Raw genomic sequence first — 19,679 nt, 5'->3', positions numbered from 1 at the left:
TGAGACAAGTCTGGGGTCTGGTGGGAGAAAGTTTGCATGGTAGCAAATGCCGAACAAAGGGGGTTGGTACACAGTGTGACCAAGCGGGCGAGGTTACTGGGCCATCCAGGACAGAGGCTACTCCAGCCCCTCTCAATATACCAGACATGTGGGACCGAAACATGGACCTAGTGTGCTTATGCTATGCAACCCTTTGCTGTCAAGATGGCGAATGACAAAATTGCCTCTGGATAACACGAGCTGGAGGGAGGAGGGGCGGACGGTACTGAATTTTCAAAATTAAAATGATTAGTATTAGCGTATATTTTATGTTTCAAACATATTCTACAGTAGCACTTCTCGTACACTGTCTTGTACATTAGGTATTCAGTACATAGTTTACTGAAGCACTACAACTGCCCTACCCCCCCCCCCCCCCCAAATGGAATATCATGCATCCATAAAAAAAAAAGTATTTCATTTTATTACCTAAAAATACATGTTGTTAAAATAAGACAAATGCAATAAACACAAACAATACATGGCACAGAGCAATGCAACATTATTTTAATTCACTTTTTTTTTTTTTATAAGAGCCATGTTGCTTTAAACATCATACCAGGAGGATTTTTTTGTGAGTTTGCACTATGGTTTACATACATACAGTCAAGAGTGCACTGCAATCTTGAACCTTGAGTCGTGGTGCCAGACAAGTAAATGGATAAGCTTGTGGCAGGCAGTGTAGCGTTGCGGTGACCTCAGGCCAGAAGGAGGACGAACAACAAAAGGTAACTGCAGTTCACAGGCGTGTGCTGTTTTTATTTTAAATACAAAAATAAATCAAATATTTAAACAAAAACACTGCTCACAAAGCAAAACCAAAAGATGAACAAAAACAAATCACAAACACAAAATACAAATATAGGTCAAACTGGGCGATCGCCTTCACTGTTCATATATCATGCTGTTTTAGATCCTCTCCTGCTGTTCATTTCTGAACACCCCACCACGAGCAGGGAAAACTGCAGGGTTTTTAAACAGGTGACCATCTCCCGATTAGCAACAAATTAATCACTTAATTCAGGAGATGGCCACCTTCTGCACAGGTTTTTAATGTGGATGGGGCTTTCACAGTGTGTGGGTATGTGTATATATATATATATATATATATATATATATATATATATATATATATATATATATATATATATATATATATAAATCATAATAATACAAACACAAAATAAGACAGGGGCGGAGGGGCAAACCCTGTTATAAAATAAACAAAACAATACATTCAAAAGAGCAGGGCTTTCCTACAGCTTATGCTCCACAACTTGTTACTGGACAGTTATAAAAAAACTTAACTATAGGAGAAACACATGTGCAAACCAGTCTCCACCAGGGGACAGCAAAGGGTGTATTACAAACAGCATTTACAAATATACTGCCATCACTTTTTTTCCTTCCATGAAGAAAAAAAAAGCACATCCACATGTTGATGTTTTATTGGAGAGTCTTATCCTACATTTAATAGGCCTAGTAAATATCAAGGACATAGCCACTTTATTAGAAATCACCTTTATTGTATTTCATTGGGACCCACTTTAGAACAAAAGTGTGTATTAATGAGGCATAGATTCCACAACCTGCAAATTCCAATAAAGATGCTCTTATTTTATTTTAAAATGTTACACACACTAAGAAAACCTCATTAAGTTGACTTTGCTTGCTTGTTTTCATAAGGGAAACGGGTGTAACAATATTTCAGTTGTCAGCTGTGGAAACTAATGTGCTTTGTCTTCTGCTGGAAAACAGCCCATTATCTCATGCTCGAATGACAAAGCCATTTGCACACATTTTTAGGTGGCTGGTTTGATAAAATATTCTAGCTGCAGGATATATTCATACAGTGTGCCTCAGTGATGGTGATATTGTTGTCAGTTGCCGTTTCAAAATTATTTTTTTTGTACTGTGTTCATTAACTCTCTCTGTGCCAAACGAGGATGAGTCATACAGCAACATAACAGCAATATTATTAAACACCTTTTTTTTTTAACATGTAATTGGTGTGATAATTGTGTGCAAGCTTTTACTGTTTGGATTCGTATTTTTAAGGTTTGTTTATATAACAAATATACTGGCAGAAAATAGAACCAAACAAGTTTTTCTAAAATTAAAGTATAACATTGATTAGACTAGTGTTCTGCGATACCTCATTTAGGGAGCATCGATATGATACCATGCACAGTATCATGATATTCGATACTGTCACTATACTTTGGATCTCATGTCCATTACATGTTAAAAGGCTACCAAAATCATTTTCTTTGCAAGTATAAAGCGAATAAGTCAACCTTCTCACTTCCAGCCAGCGGCCGGCTAAATTGCCCTCTACTTTCCCAGATAAGCCGCCTAAAAAAAATTAAAAATAAAATAACGCTCATATGTTCAAGTGAATAGTATACAAAATGGTTATTTTCTTCCAGTAAAATAGTTGCAATTTTCGAGTAAAATGGTAGGTGTCTGAGGACATTTTTTTTCAGGACTTGTGTTTCCCATGGACACCGTGAATCGCGATGGGCCAATCAGTATCGAACTTACAAGGGACATTGGTGATGAAGGCAAGCGATGAAGCGGTTATCAATTCAATCATCGATTTACACATTTTTCTCCCCAAGAAAACAAAGGACAGTGATATTCCAATTTACTACCAATTAATACTGCTTCTTATGGCTTTAATTTAGAAATGTCTTCACTGTTTCTCTTCTTTTGGTGTTATGGTATGTATATAATGAGACGTGTGTTTTTGTACCTGAAATATCATTTCTGTTTTAATTGGTGTCTGGTTCTGTCTTTCTTTCACCACTTTTTTCTGTGTAATAAATTACTGCAAAACCAAACAGTTTGCTTAAATATGTGGACTTTACTTACTTTGAAATGTATGTGCTAAGAAGTCTGTGGTTTTTAAATTCTATTATTTTGTAATGACTTTTCATAGACACAACACAATATAAGTAACTTTTACTTGCTCTTTAAATCTGGACACCTAAAATCATAAAAAAAATAACAAATTGATACACTTGTTTTGAATTTTGGGGCCCAATTATGGCACATATTTAGGCTCAGGATATGCAGGATGCAAAACCCTGAAATTCATTTTTGGTGGGGGGCGTTGCCAAAAAAGGAGGTACTGAAAGTACCCTTTCTGGTTTATATCTGCTACGTGTATGGATTGTTTTATGTTTGTTTCTATAAAAAACCTGTGACCGCTATGACTTGATAGATTTATCTGTATACAGTCACAGATTTCTGTAAGAGAGGGTTCCCCCACTGCAAATGTATTAGCTAAAATAAAAGATTTTACAGTACCGTTAACTACAGTATGCAAATCTCAATGATGCTAATCTTCTTGTCTGTTGAGCAACATATTCAGTGTGTTCATATCCTCTTTATTCAACAGCCATTATTTAAACACATGACTTTATGCCACAGATATAAATGCTTTCTCTTAAACTCATTTATCCATAGACATATATTTGCATGGGTTTGCAGTTAACAGGATTTTTACAAAACTAAGAGGCCAGTCTTTCTTTTCACACAGTTAAAATGTTCAGCTCTTTCCTATTTTATGCTGGTGTACACTGTAGATCTATGAGCACAATCATCTGTGAGCTGACATTTGCTATGTCAGGCAAACACTCTGTATGCACCTACTGTATAGCACTCTGAATTTGTCTTGTGAGATGTGGGGATTGTTTGCAGTGTACTGTATGTTGCTGAATACTGGTTGCTAAATATCAGTTATAATTTCACAAAGTATTTTTCTTTGTATCTAATTACCTTGAGTAAATCATACATTACCTATTGGTTTATAATATGTAAATGCATAGAATTAATCAAAACCAGTTAAGTCTATTGATATTAATAGTGAAATGGACACAGTTGCAACAAGGGTACGTTTTATTCTGGAGAGATGTGAAGAACAATTATCCACAATTATCCACAAAAAAAAAAAAAAAAAAAAAAAAAAAAAATATATATATATATATATATATATATATATATATATATATATATATATATATATATATATATATATATCTGTTGGGTGAAATAATCTGTTCAGACATTGTTTAAGACAATATATTTAACCACGTTACGTCACATGGCCAGTTTAGTACAAGGATGCAATACAGAACTCTACAGGTATTAACACGGTACTAAAGGACATACTATACACATTACATAGTAATATACAGTGAGGATATTAATCATAGGATGAACAGGTTAACACAGTTTCATTAACATCCAATTGGTTTTATTGTTTCAATACACAACGTCCATAAAACGAGAAAATGCTGTACAAAGTTTTATAATGAACACTGACACAGCTGCAGATTTAGGAGGCTAGTTCTCACAGCTGGAAATTACTACTACGACTTTGCTTCCTAGTTTTACAAATTTAATGCACATTTTCTCTGTGTTGGCACATGCAACTGTTTCTTAGTTATTGTTTAGGACCCACCATGAAGCTGAAATAGAAAAAAAATAAATTTAATCTTAAAATCAGTCTAATAAATGTATTAGGGTGCTGTATTTATCATGGTCAGGATTGTCTTGTGTAGTGTAATTGGGAAGAGTGAGACAAGAGAAAGACAGACAGCTAAAGAGTGGTGGACGGAGAGACACGATGAGGCACAATTGTAAAAGAGAAAGGCTGACGTGACATTGCCAGTATGTTTCAGTCAAACGCTAGTTACCACAAGCAGTTAAAACTGCCCTTCTACTCCCAGTCCTGGTGGTCCAACTCTTTGACTTGTATTCATTTTTAACAAGATGACATTAAAAATAAAACTATGTGTATTTCTTTTTGAATCACAGACTCAAAAGGGAATAAAATCCACGGTGTTCTATGCTGATTTCTGGTTGTTTATAATCCCTTTGCAACAATTACTGGAGGTAACATCAAAATTACCTAACAAATTACTCAAGAAGCAACGTGATGCTTCAGTCACATATTTACTTTCAGCTTTTAAAAAACAACTTCCTTTTGTATAAACTTTAATCCTTAAGGGATCAATTCATATAGTATGCAGTTTACATGAGTACAGGCTGACCCAGAGGCCAGGAGGCCTTTTTATAGTAGGACTAATATTATAAACAATATATAATTTTTTTCTTCTTTAAAACAATGTATACTTGCCTGGGACAAGCATCGTTGTCATAAGCTCAGGGGTCTCCAAAAAATCCACGTTACCCCGCAGGAAGGTCTTGCTGTAGTTAGTCTGAAGGTGGCTGCATAGTGAAACGCAAATAGAGGGGAGTAAAATCAACAACAGAACCGATGGTAAGAATATGATTACCATTCCTCTGCTGTCGTTTAAACATCTTAGTTCAACAGATATGAGAAAACAACCTTGCACATACACACTAGAGCATCCAATCACAATAGAAAGAGATAGGCTCCATCACATGCTGCCACCTAGCCAATGATTTTAGTGTCTGCAATAATACATGCAGGCATGATAGAAAGTTGACAGCAGCAACAATGGAAATTAATGAGAGATCATTTCTGGAGAGACATCATTTTACATGTAAACGTCTGGAAAGTTAAAAAAAAAAAAAAAAAAAAAAAAGTTTTTTAGTATATGCTTTGAGATCCAGGAAACTAAAACCTACTTACTTTTTCCAGACATTGCTGTGCTCCCAGAATTCATAAAGTATGAAACGGGACTCATTCGAAAGCTTCTGTACAGCAATACTGTCAATGACAAAATACGTTTGAAATGCACTTGAATTCACAGAGCATCACAAAATGCTAAAAGACATATACAGTATATAAAAGCAAACATGTAATATGTTATTATTTAACAATTAATGCCTGGATATATTGTAGCTGCACATTAAAATAAAAACGTATTCTTATAAACTTGTGGTTGGAACAAAGCATGATTAAGATCATCCCTGATGATTTTGCATCCCTAACCCCCATGAGCGCCAGAGCCAATGCAAAGCTGACTGTGAAATCCCCAGTGAAGATCAGGCCCTCTTCACAGCCACAGCTTGCACTTCCCTAACTATGACCCCTTCACACCACGCCACATCACGTCTTTCCCTGGTGTGCAGCTCCAGACCCGATCTATAGACATGTTTTAAGCAGATATTAGACTATGATGAAAACTAATGAGAAGCTAGTCAACCAAGCTACACTGCTGTGATACTTACTGCAAGCACCCTGTCTGTGAGGTAGCAGACACGATATACTGTCTCAGGGCCAGCCGGAACTCCTCCAGCTCCTCCTCGAGCACACTCAACTGCCGCTGCACTATCAGGATGTGCTGTGGAGGAGATCAAAGGGGTACTAACGAGCTAGGCTTGGAAATGTGAGTGGGCCCCAACTTAGGGTGGATGGGCAATGGCCAAAGGTCTGACATCACAGGAAATAGTTTACGTTGCAAAAATTATTTAAATCCATTAAAACCCTGAATACATCAAACATTTCCCCTGTAAATCCATTTCAAATGTTTTATGTAGACAACAAATTACATTTGAATACGCTTTAAAAAGCCAAACTTGTAGTGTCATCAAACCAGCAAGAACACAGTAATATTACATTTTAAGCAATTATTAAATATAATGAAAGCTAGTAAATAATTTGCCATTGCCTAGTTAGTATCCTCATGTCTCCGCTCCACCTTAGAGGGTAAGGCGTAGGGGATTTGCTGCTGAATACTGCAATTATAGTGTCATACTCGCACAGGCGTCTTTCGAACGACAGGAGGCAGCATGTTCAAGCGACGTCAGCATTGAAGCTCGCTCAGCTGTCTTAAACCTGTTCATGGTGGAGAAGAGCCTTAAAAGTGTGTGCACATTTGGAAAGATAATGAGGTGGCAATCATCTCAAACTTAATTAGTGTTGGATCATTTTCCCCCAGTCGATTAGAGCTTTATTTGTTGAACAAACACTAAAAACTTCAGCTTCCTACATACCTGTTCAATAAAGTACATGCCAGTTGTAGACTTACTCTATTGCCGAATGTGTCCAGACACGGCTTTCATGAGGCCATATCATGTGTGTCATTTTGAAAGCAGCTGTTCAAGTCGCAAAGTTGACAATCTAGTAAAATAGGATTCCACATTGCTCTCAAATCTTCTTAGAGTGCTCCCTGGTTGACTTTACCGAAGATAAAGTAACAAAGGAATCATCCAGTCGATTTGGTAATTTAGTCTTCTGACATTTATTTTCACATGTTGCCATTTCCACTGCTGAAGTAGATGAACAAGTAAAGAATAATTTGCAGATTTGGCGGAAGATGATATGCAAGTTGGTTTTGTGGCTTCATTATCTGTCCATTGTCTTTAAAAAAAAAAAAATACTCATTTGTTTTGGTATGTTGACCGTCACACTACTAGTAATTTACTTGAAAAACTGCGTATTTAAAATAAATCCATGCCAACAGCCTCACAAGCTGTCAGTCAAAAGTGCCTTGCACATCTAAAGCCTGCAACATTTTCTGTATAGTCTATTTGTCCTAAACTTAAGCTCCCGCCTTTGGGGTGCACAGTTTGAAAAAAAAAAAAAAAACAATTACAGGTACTTAAACTTGGAATTCACATATACCACAGATTTGGGTGGGCCACTGCCCACCCAGGCCCACTCGTGGCTATGCCTGTTTTCAATTGCTTTTTTTTATTCATTACAGTACTTCTTTCTTTACCTGTGCTTGAGCCAGACAGAACCTCCACTATTTCTCCAGCCTTAATAATTTATGTCACTGTCAGAAGGATAGGTTTGTAGTGATGTCAGGCAAGTACTACGGGGTGAGAAGCAAATACGCTTGTTTGTTTATTAAATAAATGAATTAAACAAAACAAAACACTCAAAACAAAAGGCACAATGGCCAAAACAGACAACAGAAAACAGTACACACACTGAATAAACTCAAGTATCGTGCTGGTTTTAAATCAGCACAAGTAGCAACTGCTAGATTTTAAAGATCTCTGTTGCTTACGTTCGACTCTGAACAACCCCACCCTGGTCAGCAAAAGCTGCTGGTGTTTATATTGTGGTCGAGGGATTAACTGGCTACCAATTTTCTAGTTTCTCCATCGACCACACTCTGCACAGGCTTTCTCATACGCGTGGTCGACTGCCAGTTTGTCAATAATCACTCCCTGCCGACCATGCATTCTCACCATTTTAGCTGGATGTAGAATTTTAACCACTCATGCTGTAAAACAATAATAACAATAATCTAATAACACTTTTTTGCTGTGTTCACTAAAACACTTTTGAAAAATAAAGTTTTTGCCTGCCATTCTGCAATGCAGTGTTACCTATCTGGATGCATGCAATCTGTTTTCTATGCTGGATGCAGTGATGTTGCAAACCCAGTCGTTTGTGGTGTCCCCCAAGGATTTGTTCTTGGGCCCCTTCTCTTCAATATCTACATGCTTCCCTTGGATCATATCATCCGCCAACACAGCCTCATATTTCATTCCTATGCTGACGACATCCAGTTCTAATTAAAACGACCCTGGAAGCCCCTCTGCCATGGTCCGGCTCTCGGCTTGCATTCAAGACATCGAGGCCTGGATGTCTGCCAATTTTCTTCAGCTGAACACTAGAAAATCAGAACTAGCAGGATCTAAAACTCAAGTTAAGAATCTCAATATAGCTGCCCTGAACCTCGGAAACTGACTGCTGCTGCCTTCCCCCACAGTACGAAGCCTTGGTGTACTTCTTGACAGCAACCTCTTCCTTCTACCATTTTCGAAACATCTCCAAAGTCCATCCGTCCCTCTCGGATGCGGAGATACTTTGTCTCCTCTCGACTCGACTACTGTAACTCTCTATATGGTGGTCTGCCGGACGCACCTTAAACCAACTGCACCTAATTCAGAATGCCGCTGCCAGGATCCTTACCAGATGTTAAAAACATGATGACATTACCCCCTGTCTTGCCTAGCTGCACTGGCTACCTGTAAAGTTCAGGATTTTTTTCAGAACTCTCCTGCTCCCAAAATAACTTCTAAAGTTTATATGATTTTATCACATAGGGTTACATCCTCTTTTTTGCCCCTGAAACCACTTTGGGAAGCTGATCTCAATCACCCTATTGAGGATATACGTTGGACAAGAATTTGTGAGAAAATTCACTCTCCATCAATATCCAACAATGTCAGAGAACTTAACTATAAATTAATTTTGAAAACTTATCTCACTCCAGTTTGACAGCCGAACATTCCCCAGTATGCAGCAGATGCAATTCTGCATTAGGCACCTATATGCATATCTTTTGGCACTGTGACAAAATTAAAACATTCTGGCGTTCTATTCATTTGGCTATGCAGGATATTCTAAATTTTAATTTTGACATCATTTTTGTACCTTCTGGGTATAGAGTCAAATTTAATACTTGAACCTAATCGTGAAAAACCTTTTGACATGCTAGCATTTTTAGCAAAAAAGTCCAATCTTTTACTGTGGAACAGATACAGCTCCCTCTCTTAAACTATGGACTTCTCAGATGTCAAATATTTTACCATCAGAAAAATTATCATATGATCTGCGCAACAGATCTGATACATTTTGTAAATGGTCTCCTTTGTGGGATTATTATGACGGGTGGGTATACTTCAGCCTCTGATAGTTAGAAATGACCTTGACTTCTGAGTATTGTGTGCTTCGCTTTTATTTATGTTTTCCTTTTTACAGTATAGGCTATCACATGGAAAATGTTTATGCTCCTTTGGTCTGTTAGTGAACTGCAGTGTTTTTATGTTTTTCTTTTTTCTTCAGTGCTATTATAATTATTATTATTTATCTATTATTTTACTTTGTCTTTTTTATTATTATTATTTTTATGTCCTTTTGTATTAATAAAATCTAATAAAAATTTGAATTGACAAAAAAAACAATGCCCTTCATCACACAGGTCCCGAGTACCTCCTCAACCTGCTGACCCGCTATGTCCCTGCCCACAAGCTGAGGTCCTCCGACTCTGGCCTGCTTGTTATCCCCAAGCAAATGCACCACACTTGGAGAACGCTCGTTTAGCTTCATGGCTCCAACTCTTTGGAACTCTCTCCCAGCTTTGGTCCGTGATGCTCTCACCATCGCTCGCTTTAAATCAATCCTCAAGACCCATCTGTTCTCTCTTGCTTTCCATGCTCTTTTTAAGCCTTAAATCTTCTATCAGCTGCTGTGTTGCTGATAGTATTTCATGTATTTAATGTATTATGCTTTTTTTTTTTTTTTTTTTTTACTGTATAGCATATAATATGCCTTTCTGTATTCCAAATTGGGAGAAAATCAGGGGGAAATTATAGTTCGACAAGCTAAATTACAAAAATAAAATAAAAAACAGATTTCTGATACTATGGTGCAACTGTAAACTATAGTACTGACATTTTTGTCAACCATGCCTTTCAATCAAGGTCTGTCTACAAGACGTGAGAGGTGGGGGAGCTGACTTTTCTCTGTGGAAAACTTCAGCTTCAGCTATGTATCATGACACCGTGTGACAGACTTCTGTACATCTCTTTCCTTTTCCTTGTCATTCACTTACTGTTCACGGCATTGAATAAATGGAGATACTGTGCTAAGCTATTGCTTCTTCCTTAAAGAAAATTACACTGGGATACCACAGTACATGGCAACAGCAAGGAATTGGTACAGTGGTCGTGATACAGTTGCTCACGGAAACTTTATATGGTGGTGTGGTATTGCAATGGATTACCAGTGCATTGCTTCATACCATTATGATACCATCGAAGCTGTGACAAGCTCTGAAGGGAACAGTGCCCCCTATTGAGCCAATAAATACTACTTCCTGTGACCGCACTTCCTGTGACAAACATTATTAATGGTGGGCAACAATATGAAAATTGTATTGTGATATCAATAATATCGAAGTCTTCCAAAACAAATAAAAATATAATAACACAATTGCAATATGAAACATATATACATACAGACATTAACAGATATTTACATAAGAAAACCAATAACTTACTTTAACTTAGTGGTGCTTTGCTTCACAATATCCATGGAGAAAAACAAGGTCTTGTCATATTGTTTTACTATTCCATCAGCCACCTCAAAACCGAAAAATTTCTATACTTCACTATGCACAGACTTCGGGGCTGTTAATTTTCTAGCCAATCCGGATGCAATTGAATCTTCAGCTGCTGCATATAAATACTGACTTATGAAACCTCTAAAAGTATTAAGTACAGTGTCATGTTAAATTTAGCATTATTTTGTGATGTGTTTTGATGTTTTAAAAGTACATCTCATTTATAATATGGAGAGTTCACACTTTAATAATAATAATAACAATAATAATAATAATAATAATAATAGCATAAATAAACACACAGACAAAATGCAATGAACTGCTGACGCATGCGCACATCTCAAATAATGCCAATAGTATTTAATGCAGCATGGAAACAGCGTTTGGTACTTAAATGCCAATCAATAGAAAGAAATGGTTAAATAATACTTTAGTGTGTGGCATCTCTTTGCCTACAAGACTGGCAATGATTGGTATGTATTGGATTTTTTGTATCTTAATATAAAATAAACTTGATTATACTTTGTTTGTACTTTTAGTAGTATTACCAATAAAAATGTGATTTTTTTTTTTTTTAATCCCACTATATCGCGATATGGATATCAAAATATTGCTATTGGTGCCTGTGATCAGGAGAGGTGCAGTGGTGATGTCACAGAAACAGAAACCAAAACAAAGAATGGAAGGGCAAACTGAGATGCTATATTTTTAAAAATCAGGTATAAATCAGTAAAAACCGAGGTTCAGTTAAAAAAAAAAAAAAAATCCTGTAATTTTTCAGTAAAATTTGGAATAAACTGAAAATGTGGAACACTACTTATGCTGTTCATTTCATATGTTGATGCACGTGTGTCATGACAAGTCAGAAATATTTATTTATTGATTCGTATTGTGTCTGGTGGTCAACTCCATCTTAGAGAACATGTCGGTTAAGAGAACACTTCGCTTGCTTCCCAAGGGGTGTTCACTTAGCCAGAGACTACTGTAGTAATAATATTATTATTAAAGGAGTACAGTATGTACAGTATTTAAACATGCCAGTACTAGTTTAACACATTATTATTAATAATAACACTATTACTAATAATAAACATTACTGCATGAAAAAAATATATATTTTGGATGAATTATTACTTCTAAGATGAGGATTTTTGGTCAGTGCACAATCTGTGAAAAGCAGAGTTTCAGGCTGCTAAACCCCTGTTACTGAAGAGTGTCAGAAGTAAACAGAAAATGATGGGTTTCTCCCCTGGAGACACCAGTGATCTCTGTGGAAACACTTCACTACTGCCTGCGCCTGCAAAATCTAACTCAATCAGACTTAAAAAGGATACAATCATGTTCACGTTCTTGTTTGTCACACTTTATTAACTTTATTTAACACATTAAGACTTTAAAAATGTGTTTTTTGAAGTAAAAGCTTTGGAATAAGACCTGATAACTCTAAAAATAGGGCTCACTGTTACGTAACTACAGGGCATATTGATGTATATTAAACCAGTTGTGACAGGTTGGCGAGTGGATAGAGACCCAGAGACAGACTGCAGTTCAGAAAAAATAATACTTTTTTTATAATTAAGCACAAAATAAAATGGCACAAGGGCCAAAACAAAGATATAAACACAAAAACACAAAGCAAAACTTACAGAAAAGGTTTCCAGCCTGGGCAATGCCTTCACTGGAGCAGAAATTAAAAAAAAAAAAAAAAAAAAACACAAAACAGCAAACCAAAAAACCAGCAAGCACAACCATTAGCTTGCTTCCTCAACTCCCTCCACTCCCTAATGGGAAGCTGAGGCCTCCTTTTATGTCAGGTGGCTGGGTGCTGATTGATCGTTAATTACTCTAATCAAACTCAGCCACCTGAACACAAGCCCAGGCAGGTAGAGGAATTTAACCCCATCGCTGCCAATCTATAAAGGGCAGAGCTCTGCTCTGCCACACACCTCCCCCCATGCACAAAGTACGCAGGCCGCAATCAGCCAACTCCCCTCCCTCCCCCCCAAGAGTCCCATTATGTCCCTTTGGTGGGCTGTTTCGGTGGGTGGTGGCAGGCGGGGTTGATGTCAGAGCCCCCAGGCCTTCTTTGTTTGAGGGGGCCCCGGATCTCCAAGGAAGTAAGGCAACGCTGTCAGGAGACCTGGACCCTCCAGCAGATGAAACACTGAACATAAGAACATAAGAAAGTTTACAAACAACAGGAGGCCATTCGGCCCATCTTGCTCGTTTGGTTGTTAGTAGCTTATTGACCCCAGAATCTCATCAGCAGCTTCTTGAAGGATCCCAGGGTGTCAGCTTCAACAACATTACTGAGGAGTTGATTCCAGACCCTCATAATTCTCTGTGTAAGAAAGTGCCTCCTATTTTCTGTTCTGAATTCCCCTTTGTCTAATCTTCATTTGTGACCCCTGGTCCTTTCTTTTTTCAGGCTGAAAAAGTCCCTTGGGTCGATACTGTCAATACCTTTTAGAATTTTGAATGCTTGAATTAGGTCGCCACATAGTCTTCTTTGTTCAAGGCTGAACCGATTCAACAGCAATATCTTTTTTATAGCGAGGTGACTAGAACTGCACACAATATTCAAGATGAGGTCTTACTAGTGCATTGTACAGTTTTAACATTACTTCCCTTGATTTAAATTCAACACTTTTCACAATGTATCCGAGCATCTTGTTAGCCTTTTTTATAGCTTCCCCACATTGTCTAGATGAAGACATTTCTGAGTCAACAAAAACTCCTAGGTCTTTTTCATAGATTCCTTCTCCAATTTCAGTATCTCCAATATGATATTTATAATGTACATTTTTATTTCCTGCGTGCAGTACCTTACACTTTTCTCTATTAAATGTCATTTGCCATGTGTCTGCCCAGTTCTGAATCTTGTCTAGATCATTTTGAATGACCTTTGCTGCTGCAACAGTGTTTGCCACTCCTCCTATTTTTGTGTCGTCTGCAAATTTAACAAGTTTGCTTACTATACAAGAATCGAAATCATTAATGTAGATTATGAATAACAGAGGACCTAATAATGATCCCTGTGGCACACCACTGGTTACCACACTCCATTCTGAGGTTTTTCCTCTAATCAGTACTTTCTGTTTTCTACATGTTAACCACTCCCTAATCCATGTACATGTGTTTCCTTGAATCCCAACTGCGTTCAGTTTGCGAATTAATCTTTTGTGCGGGACTTTGTCAAAAGCTTTCTGGAAATCTAAATAAACCATATCATCTGCTTTGCAATTATCCATTATCGATGCTGCATCCTCAAAAAAATCAAGCAAGTTAGTTAGACACGATCTCCCTTTCCTAAAACCATGTTGACTGTCTCCCAGGACCCTGTTACCATATAGGTAATTTTCCATTTTGGATCTTATTATAGTTTCCATAAGTTTGCATATAATAGAAGTCAGGCTTACTGGTCTGTAGTTACCTGGTTCAGTTTTGTTTCCCTTTTTGTGGATCGGTATTACGTTTGCAATTTTCCAGTCTGTCGGTACCACCCCTGTGTCAAGAGACTGCTGCATGATCTTGGTTAGTGGTTTGTAAATTACTTATTTTATTTCGTTGAGTACTACTGGGAGGATCTCATCTGGCCCAGGGGATTTGTTTATTTTAAGAGCTCCTAGTCCCTTTAACACTTCTGCCTCGGTTATGCTAAAGTTATTTAAAACTGGATAGGAACTGGATGACATGTGGGGCATGTTGTCCATATCCTCCTTTGTAAAAACTTGTGAAAAGTAATCATTTAATATATTTGCTATTTTTTTTTCTTCATCTACGATTTTGCCATTTGTATCTCTTAAACATTTAATCTCCTTGTGATGAGTCAAAGGGATTTCGGTCTGTGATTCAGCCTCCCGACAGTAGATGGCATCAAACCAACTCGGGACTTCCCTTACCAAGATCTCGTGACCATGGCAAAAGTCATCTTTTGAGGGGCGGCACCTTGGTGAGGGGTGGAAGTACGACTATGTAAATTCCAGCCACTGGATTCAAGTGAAGGATAAGGACACTTGTCAGTTGGGGATTGGTGTTCCACTGACTACAGAGGCGGGACATTACATACTAAAGGGAATGTACTACTGTGTTCGGGGTTGGTCCGAAAGTAAAATAGGAGGAGTAACGGGTGGAGGGAGAGACTAGTTTGGTGCAGCGGGATTTTTTTAAAAAAACATTAACATTTCGTTTGTCTTTTTTTGTTTATGTATGGTTTGCCACGAAGACGATTAAAGACGAGTTATCACGGTCTGTTTTTGGATTTCACCCCTGCACTCCTTCCCTCACACCATTTTGTTTTCTTTTGGTATTTAATTATTTTGTTGTGTATAGATAATAAAAATAAATTATTTTATTTCTGTACACATAAATTACTGTCTGGACATTCCATTTAATACACTCTCGCCTCACACGTGGTGTCAGAAGTGAAAATGGATCCAGCTACAGTTTTGGCAATGTTTAGGGAGCAGGAGGAGAAGCGAGAGGAGAGAGAGACACGGCACCAGGAACAGCTCGCCCAGTTCTTTGGACAGCTGGTGGAAAAACTATCAATATCAACATCAGAGAGAGTGGTTGCCCGGATGTTTGCAGCTCAGCCAAAACTTCAGAAGATGACCTCGGAAGATGATCCCGAGGCTTTCTTGATAACTTTTGAGAGAGTGGCAGAGGCTGCAGAGTGGCCTAGGGAACACTGGGCCATGAAATTGGCACCCTGCCTGACAGGGGAAGCTCAGGCAGCGTATCGAGCCCTGACGGCCACGAATGCAGGGGACTATGTTAAAGTAAAAGAAGCCATTCTCTCACGCCTCGGGATCACGGAGGAAACATACCGGCGCCGTTTCCGGGAATACCAGCTGTCCAAGGGGATGCGGCCCCGGGTTGCGGGACAATATCTTTTAGATCAGTGCACCCGGTGGCTGCGGCCAGAAGAACATACACCCCAAGAACTGGTGCAGAAAATAGTTATAGAACAGTTCGCGTCTATACTACCGCCAGGGAATCGAGAGTGGATTAAGAGGAATCGACCTACCACTCTCGAGGATGCCATCCTCCTGGCGGAGGCCTACGAAGACGCAAACGAAGGTGCCGGGTCAGACCCCACTCCTGCCCCTAAACTAACTCGGACCAACCAACCAATGAAGCCCAGAGGGGGTAACCAGACCTTCAGACCATGGAGGTCGAGGGTAGCCCCATCCTGGGCGAGAGAGAATCCCCCTAACCTGCCGGTCGCGGACTCGCAGGACAGATTAACTCCGTTGATGCCTCCTAACCAAGTGTGCTACCAATGTAATGAGCCTGGACACATTGCCAGGAATTGTCCAGTAATGAAGGTGGACCTGGCGACAAGATCCTGGTCAGCAGTAACAGGTAGGAACACTGGGGAATGTCGGGAGGGCCCTTATCAGTTAAGAGTACAGGTCGGGGGAAAGAGTACTTACGCATTTGCGGACTCTGGGTGTGCACAAACATTGATTCGGCAAGCTCTCTTGGATGGGGTAGCCTGGGAGCCACAGGGTAAAGTGGCTATCTCCTGTATTCATGGAGAAACTCGGGTTTATCCCACCACTAAAGTTAGACTTATTGTAGGTGATTATTCAGCTTACGTTAAAGTGGCTGTAGCGCAATGTTTACCATACCCTGTTCTCCTGGGAAGAGACTGGCCGTTTTTTGATCGTATTTTAGGTCGGGAAATGGTCTTAGTTTCTACCAGGGGACAATTAAAGCAACAGGAAAAAACAATTGGCGAGATTTTTCCGTTGCAATCCGACCTGTTTAACCCTAAAATCCGCCCAAGAAAAACAAAAAGAGAGCGTCGGGTGGAAAAATATGAGGGAACTCTGAGACGACAAGGGGAGGGGTCTGACACAAAAGTAAACCAATCGCTTAAACGGCAAGGAAAGGGAGTAGGTATTCAGTGTAACCGGGGCTGCGAGGTTACTGAGGTGGAAGCTCATGTAATAATAGACACTCCTCTCTGTGTACCTAACCATTGGGACCGAGATATTGACTTGGGATATGAACAACAAAATGATCCCACGTTACAGTATGCTTGGAAACAGGTTAGATATATCGAGGGGAAGGATATGCAGGAAGGACAACCAGTGGTATTTCCGCATTTTTCTGTATCTGGGCACTTATTATATAGAATAACCCGGGCTCCCAGGACGGGACAGCTCGTAAAACAGTTATTGGTTCCTAGGCCTTTTCAGTCAGAAGTCATGAGATTGGCGCATGACATTCCATTTTCAGGTCATTTGGGAACTGAAAGGACACAGGAACGAATTCCGGCCGAGTTTTTTTGGCCTGGGGTTTATGGTCTTGTGAGGAAGTATGTATCGGAGTGTCCTGAATGTCAAATAGCCGCCCCTCTCACTGATCTCACTAAAAAGAACGCTCCAAATAAAATTAAGTGGAGTGCAGAGTGTCAGACAGCCTTTGAATCTATTAAAACTAATTTGAGTCAGGCCCCAGCATTAATAAGCCCGGATTTCAGCCGAGAGTTCGTCCTGCAGACAGATGCATCGCAGACTGGTCTGGGGCGGTTCTGTCCCAGGAGAGAGATGGTATAGAACACCTGATACTATACATCAGTCGGAAATTACTGCCCAGAGAACAGAGGTATTCAGTAGTGGAGAAAGAATGCCTGGCAGTGAAATGGGCAGTGGAATCTTTAAAATACTATCTTCTGGGACGACCTTTTGAACTCATCACAGATCACGCTTCTTTAAAGTGGTTAGACACGATGAAGGATTCAAACGCTAGGATTACGCGGTGGTACCTGGCGCTCCAACCCTTCGCCTTTCAAATAAGGTATCGTGCGGGTAAGTTACATCAAAATGCTGATTTTTTTTCCCGGGAGGGAGGGAAAAGGGAAGGGTTAGAGGTTTCCGAGTGTTCCTTGGCTCCACTCTGAGGGGTGGGATATGTGATGAGTCAAAGGGATTTCGATCTGTGATTCAGCCTCTCGACAGTAGATGGCATCAAACCAACTCAGGACTTCCCTTACCAAGATCTCGTGACCATGGCAAAAGTCATCTTTTGAGGGGCGGCACCTTGGTGAGGGGCGGAAGTACGAGTATGTAAATTCCAGCCACTGGAGTCAAGTGAAGGATAAGGACACTTGTCAGTTGGGGATTGGTGTTCCACTGACTACAGAGGCGGGACATTACATACTAAAGGGAATGTACTACTGTGTTCGGGGTTGGTCCAAAAGTAAAATAGGAGGAGTAACGGGTGGAGGGAGAGACTAGTTTGGTGCAGCGGGATTTTTTAAAAAAACACTAACATTTCTTTTGTCTTTTTTTTGTTTATGTATGGTTTGCCACAAAGACGATTAAAGACGAGTTATCACGATCTGTTTTGGACTTCACCCCTGCACTCCTTCCCTCACACCATTTTGTTTTCTTTTGGTATTTAATTATTTTGTTGTGTATAGATAATAAAAATAAATTATTTTATTTCTGTACACATAAATTACTGTCTGGACATTCCATTTAATACACTCTCTCCTCACACTCCTCTTTGAATGTTCTCTTGCTGTTGTAATATTGGAAAAACATTTTGGAATTGGTTTTAGCTCCCTTAGCAATGTTCATTTCTATTTCTCTCTTGGCCTTTCTAACTTCCTTTTTGACTTGCGTTTGCAGTTCCGTAAACTCTTTCTGTGTACTTTCTATTTGGTCCTTTCTTAATGCTCTATAAAGTGCCTTTTTTCGCTGACTATTTTTTTTTTATTGATATATTAAACCATTTTGGCAATTTAGCTTTACATTTAGATTTGTCTACTTTAGGGATGTAATTGTTTTGCGCCTCTAGTACTACATTTTTGAAGAACAACCATCCTTCTTCTGTGGGTGTTTTCTCTATTTTACTCCAGTCTACTTCTGTTTGTCTCTATTTCATACCTTCATAGTTTGCTTTTCTAAAATTGTAAACCTTAGCTTTAGTCATTACTTTTGGGGTTTTAAAAAACACTTCAAATGAGACCATGTTGTGGTCTGAGTTTGCCAGTGGTTCTCTGACTTCTGTTTTAGTTATTCTGTCTTCGTTATTTGAAAAGACTAAATCAAGGCAGGCCTCCCCTCTAGTCGGTGCCTTGACAAATTGTGTTAGGAAGCAGTCATTTGTCATTTCCACCATTTCAATTTCATCCTTCGTGCTACCCACCGGGTTTTCCCATTTTATATGGGGGAAGTTGAAATCCCCCATTAGTCGGCTTCTCCTTTGCTACACGCATTTCTAATGTCATTGTATAACAGATTATTTTGCTCAACGTCTGAATCTGGCGGTCTATAGCATGCTCCTATTATTATGCCCTTTGAATCTTTGTCCGTTATTCTGACCAATATTGATTTGGCTTTATTTTCTTTGTCCAGGTTTAACACCTGGGCTTCAAGACTGTTTCTTATGTATAGCGCTACCCCTCCTCCTCTTCTGTCCTGCCTGTCTTTCCTATACAGTGTATACCCACAAATATTATATTATCCTGTATCTGTCCCTCTCTGGCTCTCGGGACAGCAGCTCCTCCCTCTCTGGCTCTCGGGACAGCAGCTCCTCCCTCTCTGGCTCTCGGGACAGCAGCTCCTCCCTCTCTGGCTCTCGGGACAGCGGCTCCTC

At 39.2% G+C, this 19,679-nt stretch overlaps 1 protein-coding gene across 1 annotated transcript in view; it reads right to left on the bottom strand.

Annotated features, from left to right (window-relative positions):
- Positions 1-4,089: 4,089 nt before the first annotated feature.
- The window catches only part of LOC121309140 (N-terminal EF-hand calcium-binding protein 1-like), a 90,766-nt gene continuing 75,176 nt past the window's right edge, over positions 4,090-19,679 (bottom strand). The window contains exons 11-14 of the mRNA XM_041242040.1: positions 6,208-6,320; positions 5,666-5,743; positions 5,186-5,277; positions 4,090-4,514 (exon numbers count right to left, since the gene is read on the bottom strand). Of these exons, the coding sequence (XP_041097974.1) occupies positions 4,486-4,514; positions 5,186-5,277; positions 5,666-5,743; positions 6,208-6,320 (312 nt within the window). The 3' untranslated portion in view covers positions 4,090-4,485. The remainder of the gene's footprint in view (positions 4,515-5,185; positions 5,278-5,665; positions 5,744-6,207; positions 6,321-19,679) is intronic.

Source organism: Polyodon spathula, chromosome 3, assembly GCF_017654505.1.
Source record: "Polyodon spathula isolate WHYD16114869_AA chromosome 3, ASM1765450v1, whole genome shotgun sequence".
In the NCBI taxonomy this organism is placed as follows: domain Eukaryota; kingdom Metazoa; phylum Chordata; class Actinopteri; order Acipenseriformes; family Polyodontidae; genus Polyodon; species Polyodon spathula.
The sequence above is the reverse complement of the archived record's forward strand: the minus strand, read 5'-3'. Positions and strand labels throughout refer to the sequence as shown.